Source organism: Mustela erminea, chromosome 14 (genome assembly GCF_009829155.1).
Source record: "Mustela erminea isolate mMusErm1 chromosome 14, mMusErm1.Pri, whole genome shotgun sequence".
NCBI lineage: Eukaryota > Metazoa > Chordata > Mammalia > Carnivora > Mustelidae > Mustela > Mustela erminea.
This window is the reverse complement of record NC_045627.1, coordinates 58,685,998-58,703,318: the sequence shown is the minus strand read 5'-3', so window position 1 is coordinate 58,703,318 and position 17,321 is coordinate 58,685,998. Positions and strand designations below refer to the sequence as shown.

General features: G+C 43.6%; 1 protein-coding gene across 6 annotated transcripts in view; it reads left to right on the top strand.

The window, feature by feature from the left end:
- MYOF (myoferlin) overlaps positions 1 to 17,321 on the top strand; it is a 158,976-nt gene that overhangs the window by 95,485 nt on the left and 46,170 nt on the right. For all 6 annotated transcript variants that reach the window (XM_032314143.1, XM_032314140.1, XM_032314142.1 and 3 more), the window contains 7 exons: positions 781 to 905; positions 2,722 to 2,828; positions 5,172 to 5,364; positions 6,733 to 6,888; positions 9,875 to 10,006; positions 12,115 to 12,278; positions 14,513 to 14,627. In XM_032314143.1, coding sequence (XP_032170034.1) covers positions 781 to 905; positions 2,722 to 2,828; positions 5,172 to 5,364; positions 6,733 to 6,888; positions 9,875 to 10,006; positions 12,115 to 12,278; positions 14,513 to 14,627 — 992 coding nt within the window. The remainder of the gene's footprint in view (positions 1 to 780; positions 906 to 2,721; positions 2,829 to 5,171; positions 5,365 to 6,732; positions 6,889 to 9,874; positions 10,007 to 12,114; positions 12,279 to 14,512; positions 14,628 to 17,321) is intronic.

The window sequence follows — 17,321 nt, the reverse complement described above, 5'->3', positions numbered from 1 at the left end:
CTAGCTTCTGGTCCTCATTCTGTGACTCGCCAGCATTGCGACCTTAGCCATATCACTTAATTGTAAACTTCAGTTTCAACCACTTCTCCAGAGTTGCTGTGAAGATTGAATTGCTGTATTTGAACACAGGTGGATGAGAAATAGCCCCTACTTTTAAGTTTACATTCTAGTGTGTAAAATAAGTCATAATAGAAAGTGGAGTATGAGAATGCTCTAGCGAAGGTTTCAACAAATGGTTTAAGAGTATACAGAAAGGAGAGAGAAATGCTGATCAAATGTTCCAACAGTATTGCTATAGTTTTTAACTAACTTCTGTATAAACAGTGTTAAAATATCAGATGTGCTAGAAAATGTCAGCTGATAATTCTTAACTATCATAAGGCTCTCAGTAATACAAAACCCCATGTATCCAGCTAAGGCTTTAGCAAAGAGAAAAAAATTCTGTTTTTTTTTTTTTTTTGGCCCCAGTTCCAACAAAAATATTGTGCAGAAACATACAATCTAACCCCCTATGCTGTGTATTTTCTGCTGCCATATTGTGGAATCATCAGTGATGTTCAGACATATGATCCTGAACCCCTACGAGATCCTAAAATTGTTGTATTCAGTTTACTAGGGTATTTTAGAGAGATTTCCAAAACAACTATCCCTCAGTTCCTTCAAATAAAACTTAAAACCCAGATCACCCCAAACCATTCCGGGTACAGATCGATCAGTAGCCCAGTTTGCATAAATGCATTAAGTGTCCAGTGTTCATCAACTCTCAATGTTCTACACCAGGGAACTACTATTATTACCTGCCTTGGGCCCACACAAAGCCAGTTGTTACCCTGACTTCTTACTGGGAGGACATTAGTCATCGCCTGGATGCGGTAAACATTCTCCTAGCCATGGCAGAACGGTTGGTAAGTTTATCTTTCCTACATTTCCTTTCCACCAAACAGTAAATTATGTGTTAGTTTTAGGCTAGATCCCTCTAACACAAGACCTCAGGATACAATGATAAGATAAATGTTCTTTTGTACAGTTGAGGTAGGTGTTCCAAGGCTGGTACAGAGGTTCGGTGGTAATGAGGACCCAAACTCCTTCCCTGTTGTTGCTCTCCCGTCACTAAGGAGTTGTCATTGTCTGCACAGTTGAGGCAGCTCAGCGCTACACCTGCCCTCCAGCCTGAGGGAAGGGAATGGGGAAGTAGAGGACACAGGCCTTTCCCTTGAAGGGAAAGACCCAGAAGTCACATACTTGACTTCTACTCATTCTCCGTTGGCCAGAATCCAGTCACACAGCCACATCCTTCTTTGGATAGGTTGGGTTACTACTTCTTGGGTTAGCAGATGACCAGATGAAAGCCCTCTTACTGAGGAAGGAGGGAGTGGGTATTGAAGTAGGAGGACAACCCACAGTTTCTGCCACAATGAGGTGTGGCATGGAGAATGGTTCCTTCCAGTTGAAACATGTAGCCCTTAGAGCTTTACTGTTAATGGGGTAAAAATCTCCACTGTGGGAAGGGTTGGGCTCAAGGAACCAGAGCCTGACATGTTATATTCTCTTTGTAAACTAGAGGACCTTGTTTGGAGGTTGGGGGTACCTTGTGGTTAAAACTGCATAGATGCAGTATCTTTAATTTTCCATCTAGTTGACATTGATGAGAAGGGGCTCATGGTTGGGCTATGTCTTAAGTCAAAGATACTACATTACTTCTATCAGGTACTAATAAAAATCCATCTATTATTAGTGTTTTGATTTCCAGATTACATTAGTGTTAATATTTTCTAAGCTTTAACCTCTGTCAGGGTGGGACCAACATGTTTGGGGGTCCTGGAATATACCTGAACAAAGAGTCCATGGCAAAGCCTGAAAATACTGTTTTATGTTATGAAGACAATATTGAAGGAGAATTGTAGGTTTAAGTCAACTGAAGCATAACCGTTCCCATAACAAAGCTGCAGGTGATATGCAGTGTAGTTATGGTATGAACTTCCAGTCCTCTGTCTTGAGGAACTTAGTAAAGAATTGGTCACCCCTCTATTCTGATGATGTTTTGGGTGTTCTTCAGCCTTATTCATCAACATTGGCCAGGCTGTCCATAATCCATGCTCAACTGGACAAGATGGTGTTTTCCCATGATCAGGTTTATTCTAGTCTTCCTGATTCCTGCAGTTATAACTCCTTTCTCCAAGAGTGAGAAACCTCATTTGTTCATTTGGTAAATCCTAAAATCCACAGATAAACCACTGTGAAAAGCAAATCAGTTTAGAGTTTGATATGTTCATGGTTCTTTCCTTTCTTTAAACTGAGGGTGTATCATCAAAATATTATGTTCAAAAGTTATTTGGGTTAGTTTGGTGTAGTTATGCTATTCATCTGCAATAGCGGTCATTTGTTTCTGTTCTATGTTCCATGTTGGGGTTCCTTCCCCCGTCTTTATTGGTTTTATTTTATTTCCTCTTTGAATACATAAAATATTTACATGGTTTCAAAGGCCAAAGGTGTAGGAGAGATTGTCCTATTACTTGTACATGTCAGCATTGATTGCATTTTAAAGACAAGTGAATAGTGCTAAGCTATGGTGAGCATTTTTTAAATGTAAGAAATTAAATGCTCTGGTTTTTCTGTTAAGCCTTTTGTGCATTTTTTTCTTAAAGATAAACGTTCAACCTTTACTGAGTTTAACAGCATAATGCACAATGACCAATTATTTCCTCTTTCCAAATTCTCCAGCAATTGAATCTTGAGGCTCTGAAAGCAGGGATGCAAGGTAAAGTTCCTGCAAACCAGCTGGCCGAAATATGGTTGAAGCTGATTGATGAAGTTATAGAAGATACAAGGTACAGTGACCTTGTTCCTATCTCAGAATTCCCAGTCATGCTTTCCTTCCTAGAACTGTAAGACTAAAAGACCCTCTAGAATTGTTTCCATTGTTTGCCTGAAAAAAAGTCGAGGTTCTCAAAAGGCCCCAGTCACTGGGAGGAGTCTCTGAATCACCACCTGGAAAAGCTCCACTTTCGGATTCTGGGCCAGTTTTGAAGCAGCCTCCGGGAGGGGAGGCCAGGAGGCTGGAGGCCTCTTCTGGAAGCACCTCCCAGGGCAGCCCAGGCAAGTGGTGGGGAGACGGAAGGAGGGAGCAGGCCTAGGCCTGACTCCCTCCCGTCAATCCCTGTGTGCCCACTGCCAGGAACAAGGGGACTCCTGCCTCCCACAGAGAATGAGGCCTCAGGGTGGGGCATTGACTTTTGCCATTCAGAATAACAGTCCTAGTTCACAAACATGTTTTTAGAAACAGCCTTTTTACTTGCCTTTTTAACTGAGTGCCTATTGAATTGTGGCTAAGACTCCCTTCACAAAGCCAGTAGATTTGACTTGAGCCGGAAACCCTTTTAGGACTGTGACTTTGGGGAAACAGCTCAGATCCCTGGGCATTTGGAAATCAAAGGGGGAAGTGATTCATCCCAAACTCATTTTAAATATTGACTAATAGTGCAGTGGACAAGGAAGTTACAAAAGAAAAGCCTATTGAAAACTTCTCCTAAGCAGCAAAAATTAGGAATGGTTCCCCACCCCCACCCTCACCCCCAACTCGAGGCTGACACCCTCAGTCTCCCTGTCATCTTGTGCCTTCTAGTGGTTTCACTAGGTCATTGAAGCCCAGCTGAGATCAGAGCCCTGCTGGCACTTCAATTCAGAGGATTTAAAGCTGGGTCTTAAAGGTCATCTCTCCCAGTCTCCTTATTTAGGGGTGAGCAAAGAGAGGCCCAAGGAGGTGAAGTGGTGCATTTGATAACCAGAGCTAGGTTTTTCCACACAACTTGTCCCATAACATGCTTCACACAGGCAGTATCTCTTTATGGAAGGTCTCCTGTGTGACTTTGGAGCTAGCGGCTTCCATATGCATTTTGTGCCTTGAGGAATTATTCCTGGGACTTAACCTTTCCAGCCTATGACCACAATTACTAATGCAACCAAACAGAAACATTTGGTAATACCTTCATGTGGAAAATTCTGTGAATTTCAGGATTTGCTGAGCAAAACACAGAACCATCTATTGACACAGGTTTTGAACCAAATGGATGTGAACTGTTTTTGAAGGATCAAATGGAATCTTTTTAATGTGATGTAACAGGAAACTTGTGTTTAAAGGAAGTCATGCTGGGATGTCCTTCATTTAAGAAGCTAGGGGACCAAAAAAAAAAAAAAAGAAGAAGAAGAAGCAACAGCAGCTAGGGGACATTCAAATCAATGGAATTTCTAGGTAGAAACAATGTGAGTAGAACTTCCTGGAATTGGTGACAGGCTCCCCTAGAGGCCCCACCAGCTGCCGCGGTGAGAGGAAGACTCTGCAGAAGAAGGTGAATTCTGGCCCCAGCTCAGCGGTTCTAGACTTCTCATTTTAATGGGAGCTTTGCCTCCACAAGTGGTTCTTAACCTTTTGGGAAACTAATGGGCCCCTTCAAATATCTAATGAGATGGATAATGAGGAAGACAAAGCTTAATGACGAAGGCCACATCATTCAGACTTTACTCAGCAGTCGGCATTGTTCTAAGTGCTCTCCATATATGAATTCATTTATTCTCACAGCAGCCCTAACAGTTAGATGCTCTTGTCCCAGCTTTGAAGATAGGAAAACAAAGAGATTAACTGCTCAGAATCACAGAACTAGTAAATGGTGGGTCAGGATTTGTACCCAGATGGTCGGCTCCAAAGCATGGGGTCTTTGTCATACGTGGCAAGGCCTGCCAACACGGACACAGATTTTAAAATAAGTTCCAGGAGTTTGCAGACCTGCCGAGACCCCCTGCCCTCCTCCACGCACTGCCTAGAGGTGGTGTGGTCCTTGGGAACCCTTCTGCCGAATTCTCTGTGATCTGCCTTCATCTTGTGGGTTTGTACTCCGGTTGTAAGAAGCAAAAAAAAAGGAAGATGTGTTCCTCCCAAATGCTGCGGCTGTTTCCATCTTCTCTCCAGTGACTCCACGGGGTCTAGAGTTAAACCCAAGAAATTGCTTTGGAATGTTAATCCCCCCGCAATGCTCAGAATCTGTCAAGCAGGTCGGCTCTGCCAACACCACAGACACGGCTCCCAAGATGGAAGTCAAACAGAAATGGATTCGACAGCTCTGACGCGCAGAAAGCTGTTCTGCAGAATATCTGTTTCATTTCTTTTCTTTCTTTAGGTACACATTGCCTCTCCTGGAAGGAAAAGCCAATGTCACAATTCTTGACACTCAGATCCAAAAGCTGCGGTCCCGATCTCTCTCCCAGATCCACGAGGCAGCTGTGAGGATGAGGTCTGAGGCCACGGAGGTGAAGTCTACACTGGCAGAAATCGAGGACTGGCTTGAAAAATTGCTCCAACTGACTGAAGAGGTAGGACTTTTAAACTCCTCAAAGGTCACTTGGTATTTCGGAAGAGGGATTCTGTGGAATGGCACCACGGCTAGAGAAGGCGGTTGGAGAATCTAGTATCTGGGATATTGAGCAGATCTGACAAGAGCAGGCAGCTGAGGAGTTACTGGGCTGGGATGCTCATGGGTAATGGGCTGAGCATCACTGAAATGGGGACAGGAGAAGAACATTGAGTTGGGGGTCCTGGAAAGGCTTCACGGTCGATAAATCATTGTCATTATCATGATTTAAGCAGAGAATACCTCAAGTTGAGGGATAACGTCAGATCTGTGGCACAGAGGATGGACGTGCCCTCTTTGCTTGGGATTGGGAAGACCTGCTTGCAAATTCTGAATCTACCATGTGTAAACTTGGGCAGCCTCTGTAAGCTTCAGTGTCCCCATGTATAAAACGGAGACCATTGTAGTACTCCCTTCACAGCACTGTATTGTGAAGATTCAAGGAGATGATGACCGTAAAGGGCTTAGCACAGTACGCAGCACACATTAACCTCTGGGGACTGGAAATCCAAGAGCCTAGGAAACCCCTCCGACTGGGCTTCAGAGTTTCAGCTGGAGGGGGATCATCCTATAGTTGTGGATAGAAATACATGTGCCAAAACATGGATTATTAGTAATTTTTATTTTCTGCTTTCTGTGTTTTAGTACTTTCAAAGTTCCCTTATGGTGAACGTATATCCCCTTTATAATCAGAAAAAAGGAGGTTTAAAAAAAAACTAAATGAGGGGCACCTGGGTGGCTCAGTGGGTTAAAGCCTCTACCTTTGGCTCAGGTCGTGATCCCCGGGTCCTGGGATCGAGCCCTGCGTCTGGCTCTCTGCTTAGTGGGGAGCCTGCTTCCCTTCATCTCTCTCTGCCTGCCTCTCTGCCCACTTGTCTGTCAAATAAATAAATAAAATCTTAAAAAAAAAAATGAATATCTCCAATTGGGCAAACACAGGATTGTGAGCTGGGGATGCTTTGTCTATGTCCTGTGACCTGTGTGAATCCTGTAACCCTTGACCGCTGTCAAGGGCTTTCTTCAGATGGTGGGTGAGAGAAAAGGGGGTGTTTGGTCAAATACCTCTCAGCGCTGTGGAGGGCAGGGTTTGGGCGGTGAAGCTCCCCTCCGCTTCGCCCTGTTCCTTCCGGCCAGCACCGGTCGGCCTCCCAGCCCCGCAGGCTCCGGGTGGTCCCAGAAGGTAGGGGACTCCGGAATTCAGACAGATCCCCCCCCCCACAGAGTTTCTGGGCTAAGGGGAGCCCTGAGGAGCCAGTGGGCGGGGCGTCCAGTCCCTCCGCCCTCAGACTAACTCCAGCTCCGCCCCTTCTCCATCCGCCGGCGTGACCAGCCGCAGAACAGCATGCCGGATGTTATCATCTGGATGATCCGGGGAGAGAAAAGACTGGCCTATGCACGCATTCCCGCCCATCAGGTTCTCTACTCCACCAGTGGGGAGACTGCGTCTGGCAAGTACTGCGGGAAAACCCAGACCATCTTGCTGAAGGTACGGCCTCACCTCCGTGTACTGTGAACTGCTTCCACGCACAACCCGCATTCCCGGGAAGGGGCTGCTTTGTTTGCTGATCACGGGGTGACTAGGGCGATCGTGATCAATTCCAACCCATTTGGGGGCACCTTCCCCCGGCGCGGTAATTCCCAGAGAGTGGCCGGGCGTCTGCTGGCATTCAGTCAAGGACACTTCTGGAGAGATCTCTGTGACACTAATAGTAACGTGCCATTGTGAATGCCGTGCTTTCTGGCAGGAATTTTCCTCTTATTTCTAATGGCTCATGCTAAGCAAGGCCTCCTTCCCTTCCCTTGTAGTGAGTGTTCAGGAAGAGGAAAAAAAGAAGTAGTAGAGATAGTCTGTGCAGCCTGTGCCCTCACGAACTGGTCTTCGGATTGAGAACTGAGAGTCTGCTGCTTTAGAGCAGTAGTTCTGAACATTTTTAGAGCTCCTTTAAGAACCTGGTGGAAGCTGCCAGCCCTCTCTTCCAGAAGCGTGCACATTTCACATGCAACCAACGTTTAATACATGATTCAGGAGCTTCGTAGACCCCATAAGCCCACCCCAGGACCCTGCATTAAAAATTGCTCTGTGTGTGCTTATGGAGAACCAAGGGAGGGCCCAGGGCTGAAAACCTAGAAATCCAAAACAGTCCCGTGGGCATGGTTTGGCAACCCTGTCCCCGGCCAGTCCCAGCCCAGTTCTTTGGATTTGGGAGAAAGAAGGAAAAATCAAGAAGAGAAAAAGCAGCCAGGGGACAGTGTTCTTTTAAAACATGGAGATATCTCCTAATTTTTAATAAATGTACTCAATTGTTCTTTAATCAGGAGGGTGAAAATAGAACCAGAGTGATTATCTTCCTTCACGTATCTCTGGGTGGAACAAATTTTACTTCAGGTAGAACCACAATGACAGTTGTGTCTGTAAGCAGTCGGTGGAAGCAAACTGATTAATAAATAAAATTTTACAGTGGATGGGGGAGGAGGCAACATGGTATTCTCCATGCTAGGTTTTAGAACCTGGTGGATAAAGATCAAAATGCTTCCAAGACGATGTTGTATGTATTTATTGATTTTGTTAACACTCATTATCCAGTTTAGGGAGATGTTGAATTCATAGGGGTTTTTTGCTCAAAAAATTATTGAAGACCTCAGAGAGCTTTTGTCTGTGTGGGCTATAGCTATCAATATTTATTGTAATAGAAATTAAAATGAGAAATTTAAAAAATATTTATTACTTCATTTTAAAATAACGGTAATTAAACCCATTATATGTTAATATAAATTACATATTTTTAATAAAATATAAGTGCATTCTCTTTACAAAATTAGAAGGGCATTTTACATTTTTGCAAACCTCTTTAATGCCTGGCTACACAGAAATACAACTGGATTCCCATATCTGCTTCTACAGTTGATCTGATAGAATAAGTTGTTTGGTTAAGTATATGAAGAGGGGGCGCCTGGGTGGCTCAGTCAGTTAAGCATCTTCCAGTCATGATCCCAGGGTCCTGGGATAGAGAGCGCCCCCAACCCCCCCCCCATTTCTCAGTGGGGGGCCTGCTTCTCCCTCTGCCTGCCACTTCCCCTGCTTGTGCTCTCTCTCAAATAAATAAAATCTTTTAAAAAATTTCTAAAAAATAAAAGAAGTCTATGAAGAGAATTGGGCCTCACATAGATACGTAATTGGACAATGGAAGAGTATTTTAATATCCTTTTCAGATAATTGTGTATACACATTTTTTGGTATAACATTAGACTCAAGTAGTAACCTCTAAAAGGTGATTACAATATGGAGTTTGAAACCATATCAGTGAACTTTTCATTCTCAGCTGCATTGAAATCCATTGGCTTATTTTGTACTTTGAATGATTCTATTATCCATGCATGATTCTATTGTCCAAGTATTTAGCATTGATCATTTAGAAAGTAACCAGTTCATTGAGTTATGCAGAACTTCGTAATGTTGACACATTTCATCTTACAACGTTGAACGAAAATCACTTTAATTAATATCACTCATCCAAAAAGTCTCTGTGTATCAGAATGCTATCAGGCTCACCGTGACAGATATGTTTTCCAAAACTCTCATTTTTACTTGAAAGCCCGAATTTTATTATTGGCAACAGAATACAGTCAGTTATTATACCTGAAGCGGCAGGCCTGTTTTATGTTCAAGGAAACCTCTGCCCCATAATCAAATCTGAATAATCATATTTGTCTGTCAGTTGCTGTTTCAAGTAAAAAAGTTTTCTATTAAAAGAAAAGGCTAATTCAACTCACATTTCAAGCAATTGCACAAGAGCTTTTTCTCAAGATACACATTAATATACAGCCGAAGTGGGTTGTGTCTACTTTCCCTTTCATTACACAAAATATTAAGATGTACTCAATGGGCTCCTGGCTGGCTCAGTCCATAGAGCACGTGACTCTTGCTCTCAGAGTCATAACTGGAGCTTACTTAAAAAATAAAAAATAAAAAAATTTAAAAAGACGTACTCAAGAATCATGATTTGATAAGATTAGTAATTTTTACTGTTTTTTGGAGGGAATTCATAAGTAGAACTAGTATTTGTTTTCTTCATTGAGTGAGGAAGAAGATTATGACACGGGTGGAGTTTGGTGCTACTGCCCCGATTCCCACTGCAATGCCCAGAGTCTCATCTATAGGCTTTCGCACCATCAATGCAGCAAAAAAGACAAGGAACATCTTGGTATTATTGTTAGGAAAGCAGTTTAACTTCAAGAACCTCCTAGAAAAGTCTCAAGGACACATGGGGGTCCATGGCTCACATTTGGTGAACCCTTGCTTTTATTGTTATTATAATCTCTGCTTGTAGGGTCATTTGGAAATGCTCGAACGCAAACATAAAATTAGACTGGGGAAAGGGATGCTTGGATATTCAGTCTGCTTTGGGCTGGAACGCAGTGTCATGCCTGTGCTGCCCCCAACTTCACAGAGCGTGTTATTGTGTGTCTCACAGTACCCGCAGGAGAAAATCCACGGACCAAAGGTGCCCGTGGAGCTGCGAGTGAACATATGGCTGGGCTTGAGTGCTGTGGAGAAGAAGTTCAATAGCTTCGCAGAAGGAACGTTCACCGTCTTTGCTGAAATGGTACCTTCAGTGACATCAGCATCTTTTCCTCTTGGTGGTAGGGGTGGGGGTGTTCCTGTTACTTGTCCTTAGAGAAAGCATTCATCCTTCAGCACCCGGCCATCAGTACCACCTAAAATCCCATCCGAGGGACCTTCATCTGGGGGGATGGGGAAGGACTCACAGGAGGTTTTCTTGTCCACGTCGGGACCCACCGGAGTGATTCACATGTAGACAAACCAGCAAGGAGGGTGCTGGGGAGGTGCAGACGTGGAGAGGCGTGCTTGGAGCTGGGAGTCTTTGGAAGGCAGAGGATGTATTCCTCATGTAGGGAAATCTTCCCTAAGTGATTGTAAAACTGTGTATCCTGTTGAAGATTCTGACTGCCGGGGCCGCCCTGGAAATTCCGATTGTGTCACTGAGAGAGGGATTAGCAGCAGCAAGGATTCCCTTGTGGGTGGACATGGGGCCTCAGTGGACCGCTTGGGGAAACAATGAAACACATGGGAGCCACACAAGGCCCTTACGGCATGGGCTTGGAAGCACTATTGGAGATAAATAGAGGGAGGGCTGGAAGCCACAGGGGAGGCCCTGGACCACGGGCATTTATGTGCGGTCAGCTGGGCATTGTGGAGTGGGCATCAGCACATACAGGAGACACTCGTTCCAGCATTTGTGGAGGGTTTCTTGGCATTAGCCTGCCCTCCAGCTCTGAAGCTAGAGCTAAGCTGCTAGTACTGAGCAAGGATCAACCAGTCCAGGGCCCTCTTCCCTCCTTTCCCATTTCTAGACCCTTCCTGCATAGCTCAGACTCTAGCTCCACCTCATGTAAAAGAGACGATCTGTGCGTTTCAGTTGCTTGACTATAGTTTCTTTAGATTCGCACAACCTAGGAGTACCATTAGGGGCACGTTAATAACAATAGTGGACATTTCACTGGTTCTTGCCTTCCTATGCCAATACTAGACCTCGGTTCTCTGCAGAAGCCCCAGCACTGCCCTCCCCTACCACATTTCTGGAAGTCTCTGAAGTGCTTCACATGTGCTAACAGTCTTGCCAAACTTCTTGTCTAGATTCTACTATATCCATGCTGGCTTCCAAGCAGAAGTAGTGGAAACACCCTGCTCCTCCATTCTGTGTCCTTGTCACTTAGAAACCAAAGGAGCCATGCACATGTCCCCAGGTCTAGCTTCTTTAGCTGCTTCCTCAAGCTTATCTCCTTTCAAGGCTCAGAACGTCTATCTGAGACAGGTACTGTTGTGTCTGCTTGAACCCACTTTCCCCATCAAACCTCTACTCATACTTCTTCCTTCTTCAACCTCAGACTTCTCTGTCACTTGCAAATCATCTTTTCAGTGGGCTCATCTGCAGAAAAATGGAAGTTTCAGCTGACACCCAAACAGGGACACTCACCACTGGCAAATCTCAGCCCTTTTGGTGGTTGACAGAGTCAGGAGCAGACCATTGTAGATTTATAACTTCTAACTTAGAAATGTCCTGTAAACAAGACTCTGTCTTTGCTACTAAACCCATTTCTAGAATGGTCTTGGTCTTCATCCCCACTATATTCCAGAGGGGATGAAGCCACAGAACTTTTAGGTGCCATAAAGGTAAGGCCCTTAAAGGACCTTCATATGTCACACAGGTTCCTTGTAGAGTACCTGGAAATGCACCATCAATTATAATGTTGATTCTGCACGGAAATGTGCCCAGGTTCTAGGCAGTAGACTGTTCACAAATAAACTCTTAGAAGCCTGCACATTCATAAATCGAGGATTTATGGGTATTCAAAAATTGGCTTCAGAGAACCATTTGGAGCCATTCAGTATAATAATGGAAGCAATTAGTATGATATATCGCTATTTACAAAGTACTTTCAACTGCACATTTGAACAGTTCTATGGGAACTGTGGTATTATCCCCAGTGAACAGATGGGAATACTGAGTCTAGAAGGAGGAGAGATTTACCCAAAGTTACATAATCAGTAGCAGCCCAAGTTAGGTCCGTGCCTTCTGGGTATAAAATTTTTTCACTTTCTATCACGGTTTAGCTAAAATGGGCTTAAAAATTTATGAGTGGGCCTTATTTCCTTCTCTCTGATGGTTTCTCTCTAATTTGTTTTTAACAGTATGAAAACCAAGCTCTTATGTTTGGAAAATGGGGCACTTCTGGACTAGTGGGTCGTCATAAATTCTCTGATGTCACAGGAAAAATAAAACTCAAGAGGGAATTCTTTTTGCCTCCAAAAGGCTGGGAATGGGAAGGAGACTGGATAGTTGATCCTGAAAGAAGGTAAGTTTTTCCATTTTTCAAGAAAAAAGGATGACAATGAAGCCTTTCCCTAGAAATTGCTTAATGAATCTTGGTAATATTCATATAACATCCGCTGAGCAAAATAAGTCCACAGATACTTAAAATATGTTATTGGTGCCCCATAATAAAACAAGGAATATAAAAAGCACATGGTACTAACATTTATTAAGAACTTATTTTGCCTGAATGTGTCAAGCAGTGAGCTAAGCACCAATGTGCTAATCACTTTATTGAATCTGGCCTCTAGCCCTATAGGGTAGGTGGTTGTCAAAAACTAGGAAGGTCTGAGATTTTTAGCTTACTTGCAAGTTAACAAGGTCACCTGCCATACTTCATGGACACTGGCAGGAGACACAGGACTCCTGGGTCAGAGACAAAGGACTTCACTGCCAACAGCTATAGCAGTATCAGTATTCACATCTGCTCTGGTTCTCACAGCCCCAGTTCCCACACGGCGACAAGGAGATGGTCAGACACTTAACCATGAAGTGGTTGTATGACCGGAGAGGAACCTGAGCTTGGGGAACCCGAACCTTTTATAATGGATAGCAAGCAAGCATGCTGGCCCTTTGCTTGAGAGAGAATGAGAGACACTATCTCTCTGTCTTCCAAGATTATTCCTCCTATAAATATCCTTGACACTGCAGAAAACTCATATAGACCTACCTCCTGACAAATAGTAGCATTATTTCCACTTAATAGGTGAGGAAATCGAGACTGCAGAGATGAAGTAACATGTCCAAAACACATAGGTTGTAGGTGCTACCATTCCAGCCTGGGCACCCAAACCAGCACTCAACTATTATGCTGGTGTATCTGTAAGAAACAGAGAAACAGTAGAGGGTACACTTTTAATGGGTGGACTGTATCATATGCGAATTGTGTCTCAAAAGCATATTATTAAAAGAAAGGAACAGTAGAGAGGAGGCAAGTATGCGTCCCCTGGAGTTTGGGTCCCTGAATGTTGCCAACGGCATCAGAGTCAGAGCTCTCTCTTCTCTACCTCATGACAGCATACTTGAGTTTGGAGGAAACAAGTTTGTGAAGTTGGATTTCAAGGCTTCAAACTAGAGTTCTTCCTCTCTGTCCACATTTGTTTCCTGTGATCACAGGCATTAGGGAAGGAGGGAAATGAGCGTGCTGGGTCTGGTCTGGTGTGTTAAGCCCTGATGGTTGCTCTTGATTGCTTTTAACGTACGACAGCTTGCTTTGGATAGAGTTGGGGTTGCTGGTGAGGAGAAGGGAAATGGGATTTGAATGGGAGAGAAGGAAGGAAGGTTAGTGAGGACAGGGAAAGGCGGAGGCATTGTGTTTGGAAAAGCAGAGGGTCAGAGCATGTCAGGGCTCAATGGGACCCCAGAGGCGGCAGCCAGATCTTCTGTTCTCCTCCTCTGGGGCCCAGAAAATGATGGGATGAGCTAAATTTATACAAATAGTTGGGGCCACTTCTATTCTGATTTCTTTCCAGTGCTTGAGTCTTGGGGAGGATTCAGCAGGGAAAAGATGTTGGGACAGGGAAAAGAAAAAGAAAGCTCACTTGAGTGGGGCCCTGGCAGAAGACTTAAGTCAGAGTTGGAGCCTCTATACTTTCCTTTATGGGTTGTCAAAATAGTTCCAAATCCAAGAGCAAAGCTGGCATGGCAGAGAGTCGGTATGGGTTTCTTAAGTACCTGAATGGAGTCCGGAGTCTTAAATGACCTGGTTTGGCCGTCAACCTAGGAATTATCCAGAAAATTTAAACTCCTCCCTTCAGCTTGTGTTACGTAGACCATGCAAGCCATGAATAAAAATTTCCACACCTGGCCTCATGAGACTGTCTCCACTCCATTTTTTAAAATAGGGGGAATGAGGATGGACAACATCCTATTCTTTTGAAGTATTAGCCAGGCTTTTTGCTGCAAAAAAGCTGAACAGCCCTGAACTGAAACAAAAATACGGAACATGAGGTCTGTATAAGGAGCTGCCCACAAGACTGTTTTCCCAGTCCCCACCCCGATTACTGCTAACTTGAGGGGTCCTCTGTGATTTAGGTCTCATTGTTCTCACAGGCCCCTTCTTCAAAAGAATGTCAGAAGTTATTAGCAGGAAGGGTTTGGTGGAGAACCCAAGGGCTAGTGTCAGGAGGGAACCCGAGTAGATGTTTCCCGACCACAGGGCAGAGCTGGGATTGTTGGCTACCATTGCTCCTTTGGTAACACGAGCTTGGCCTGCAGCTTGCTGACCGAGGCAGATGCGGGTCACACGGAGTTCACAGATGAAGTGTATCAGAACGAGAGTCGCTACCCCGGGGGCGAGTGGAAGCCAGCCGAGGACACCTACACCGATGCGGTGAGTGGCCTGCCCCCCCCAGACAGCCTTAAACCCTAACTTTTGGGAACCGTGACCTCCGAATCCACGGACCATGAGGCATGGCCTCCCCTTCTCTTCTGCTCTGTCTCGTGTCCTGAATAGCCTTGCCTTAGGTTGAAGCCACACCAGTGCACCTCTGATTATTTTCTCTAGAAAAGACATGGGGTCTGCTGAACTAGCTATTAGTACAAGGTGACGTTTGAGTAGTGCAATTTTTTATTGTATATATTTATGTATTTTTTAAATCACAACAAACGGAATGTATATGTCTTTCAAAATGTACAAACAGCACAGAGGAAATGAAAAGAAATTCTTCTCCCAGACTTACATTCCATCCCACAGTGATAATCACTGAAATCCTGTTTCTGTTAAAACCAACTATCTAACTTCTTTTTCCCCCTGCACCTAAATAGAATCAGCAACTTGTATTTTTCTTTTATTCCCCCCCCACCATGGTAAGGGTTTTGTGTGTGTGTGTGTGTGTGTGTGTTTCATTTCTTTTTTATTTTTTAATTTTTTTTAAACATATAATATATTTTTATCCCCAGGGGTACAGATCTGTGAATCACCAGGTTTACATACTTCACAGCACTCACCATGGCACATACCCTCCCCAATGTCCATAACCCTACCACCTTCTCCCAATCCCCCTCCCCCCAGCAACCCTCAGTTTGCTTTGTGAGATTAAGAGTCATTTATGGTTTGTCTCCCTCCCAATCCCATCTTGTTTCATTTATTCTTCTTCTACCCCCTTAACCCACCATGTTGCATCTCCACTTCCTCATATCAGGGAGATCATATGATAGTTGTCTTTCTATGATTGACTTATTTTGCTAAGCATGATACCCTCTAGTTCCATCCACGTCGTCACAAATGGCAAGATTTCATTTCTTTGGATGGCTGCATAGTATTCCATTGTGTATATATACCACATCTTCTTTATCCATTCATCTGTTGATGGACGTTTAGGTTCTTTCCATAGTTTGGCTATTGTGGACATTGCTGCTATAAACATTCGGCTGCACGTGCCTCTTCAGATCACTACATTTGTATCTTTAGGGTAAATACCCAGTAGTGCAATTGCTGGGTCATAGGGTAGTTCTGTTTTCAACAAGAATGAAAGAGGAGAGATCACAACTAACACCAAAGAAATACAAACAATTATAAGAACATACTATGAGCAACTCTACACAAACAAATTTGACAATCTGGAAGAAATGAATGCATTCCTAGAGACATATAAGCTACCACAACTGAACCAGGAAGAAATAGAAAACCTGAACAGACCCATAACCAGTAAGGAGATTGAAACAGTCATTAAAAAAATCCAAACAAAAGCCCAGGGCAAGATGGCTTCCCAGGGGAATTCTGCCAAACATTTAAAGAAGAATTAATTCCTATTCTCCTGAAACTGTTCCAAAAAATAGAAATGGAAGGAAAACTTCCAAACTCATTTTATGAGGCCAGCATCACCTTGATCCCCAAACCAGACAAGGACCCCAGCAAGTTGTATTTTTCATATAACAATATATAACAATATATATCCTTTCATACCAATACATATAGATCGGTGAGCTTTCTTTAAAAATGCTTGCAGGGTGTCTTATTATGTGCACCCTCTATAATTTATTTAAATATCCTCTCTTTGTGGACATTTTGATTTTTTTCCGGTCTTTGCTTTTCTCAAGCCGTGCAGTGGTAAATATCCTTATTCACTTCATTTTTTTTCACTTGTGAAAGTTTATCCCCAGGAGAGATCCCTGGATGGGTCTGGTCAGATTTCAGTGCATGTGTGTTTTAGTAAATTATTGCTACACCACTTTCAAATAGGTTGTGTAAGTTTGTATTTCCAGCAACAGCGTATACGAGGGCTGTTTTCCTAAATACTCACTACCCCTACTCCAACAACTTTGTCAGTGCCCTGATGTCCTTTCCATTTTCTCACTCTTAATTTTTAAAAAAGATTTTATTTATTCATTTGAGAGACAGAGCACAAGCAGGGGAGAGGCGGAGGGAGATGGAGAAGCAGACTTCCCGCTGAGCCAGGAGCCCGACGTGGGGCTTGATCTCAGGACCTGGAGATCACAACCTGAGCTGAAGGCAGATGCTTAACCACCTGAGCCATCTAGCCCCCACCCCACTACTCTTAATTTAAGTGCAGCTGGGGGCATCTGGGTGGCTCAGTCAATTATGCATCTGAGTCTTGATTTTAGCTCAGGTCATGAGATCGAGCCCCATGTTGGGTTCTTAAGCAGGCAAGGAGCCTGCTTAAGATTTTGACTCTCCCTCTGCACTGCACCCCCCACAACCTAAAAATTAAATAAATAAATAATTTGGAAATAAATTTGAAAAAATAAAGTTAGAGTGAGCATTTTCCATATGTTTATGGACCACCTTTATTTCTTTTCTTAGGAATTTTTTTTCACAAATGTCAGTTTTAATGTAGTAAGTATTTAACCTAAACCTTGCTCAGTCTTACATGATGAGCATCTCGAACCTCCAGTGACATTACCTTATGCTTGAAAACACGTGTTTTTCATGCTTTATCCATCTCTGATGGTTTCTTTCCAATGTAACTCCTCATAAAGAGAGTTGTGCCATTTCATAATATTAAGTTGAACGTTATGAAATTGCTGATATTTGACCATTTTTTATCTACAGCAACGATTTCCC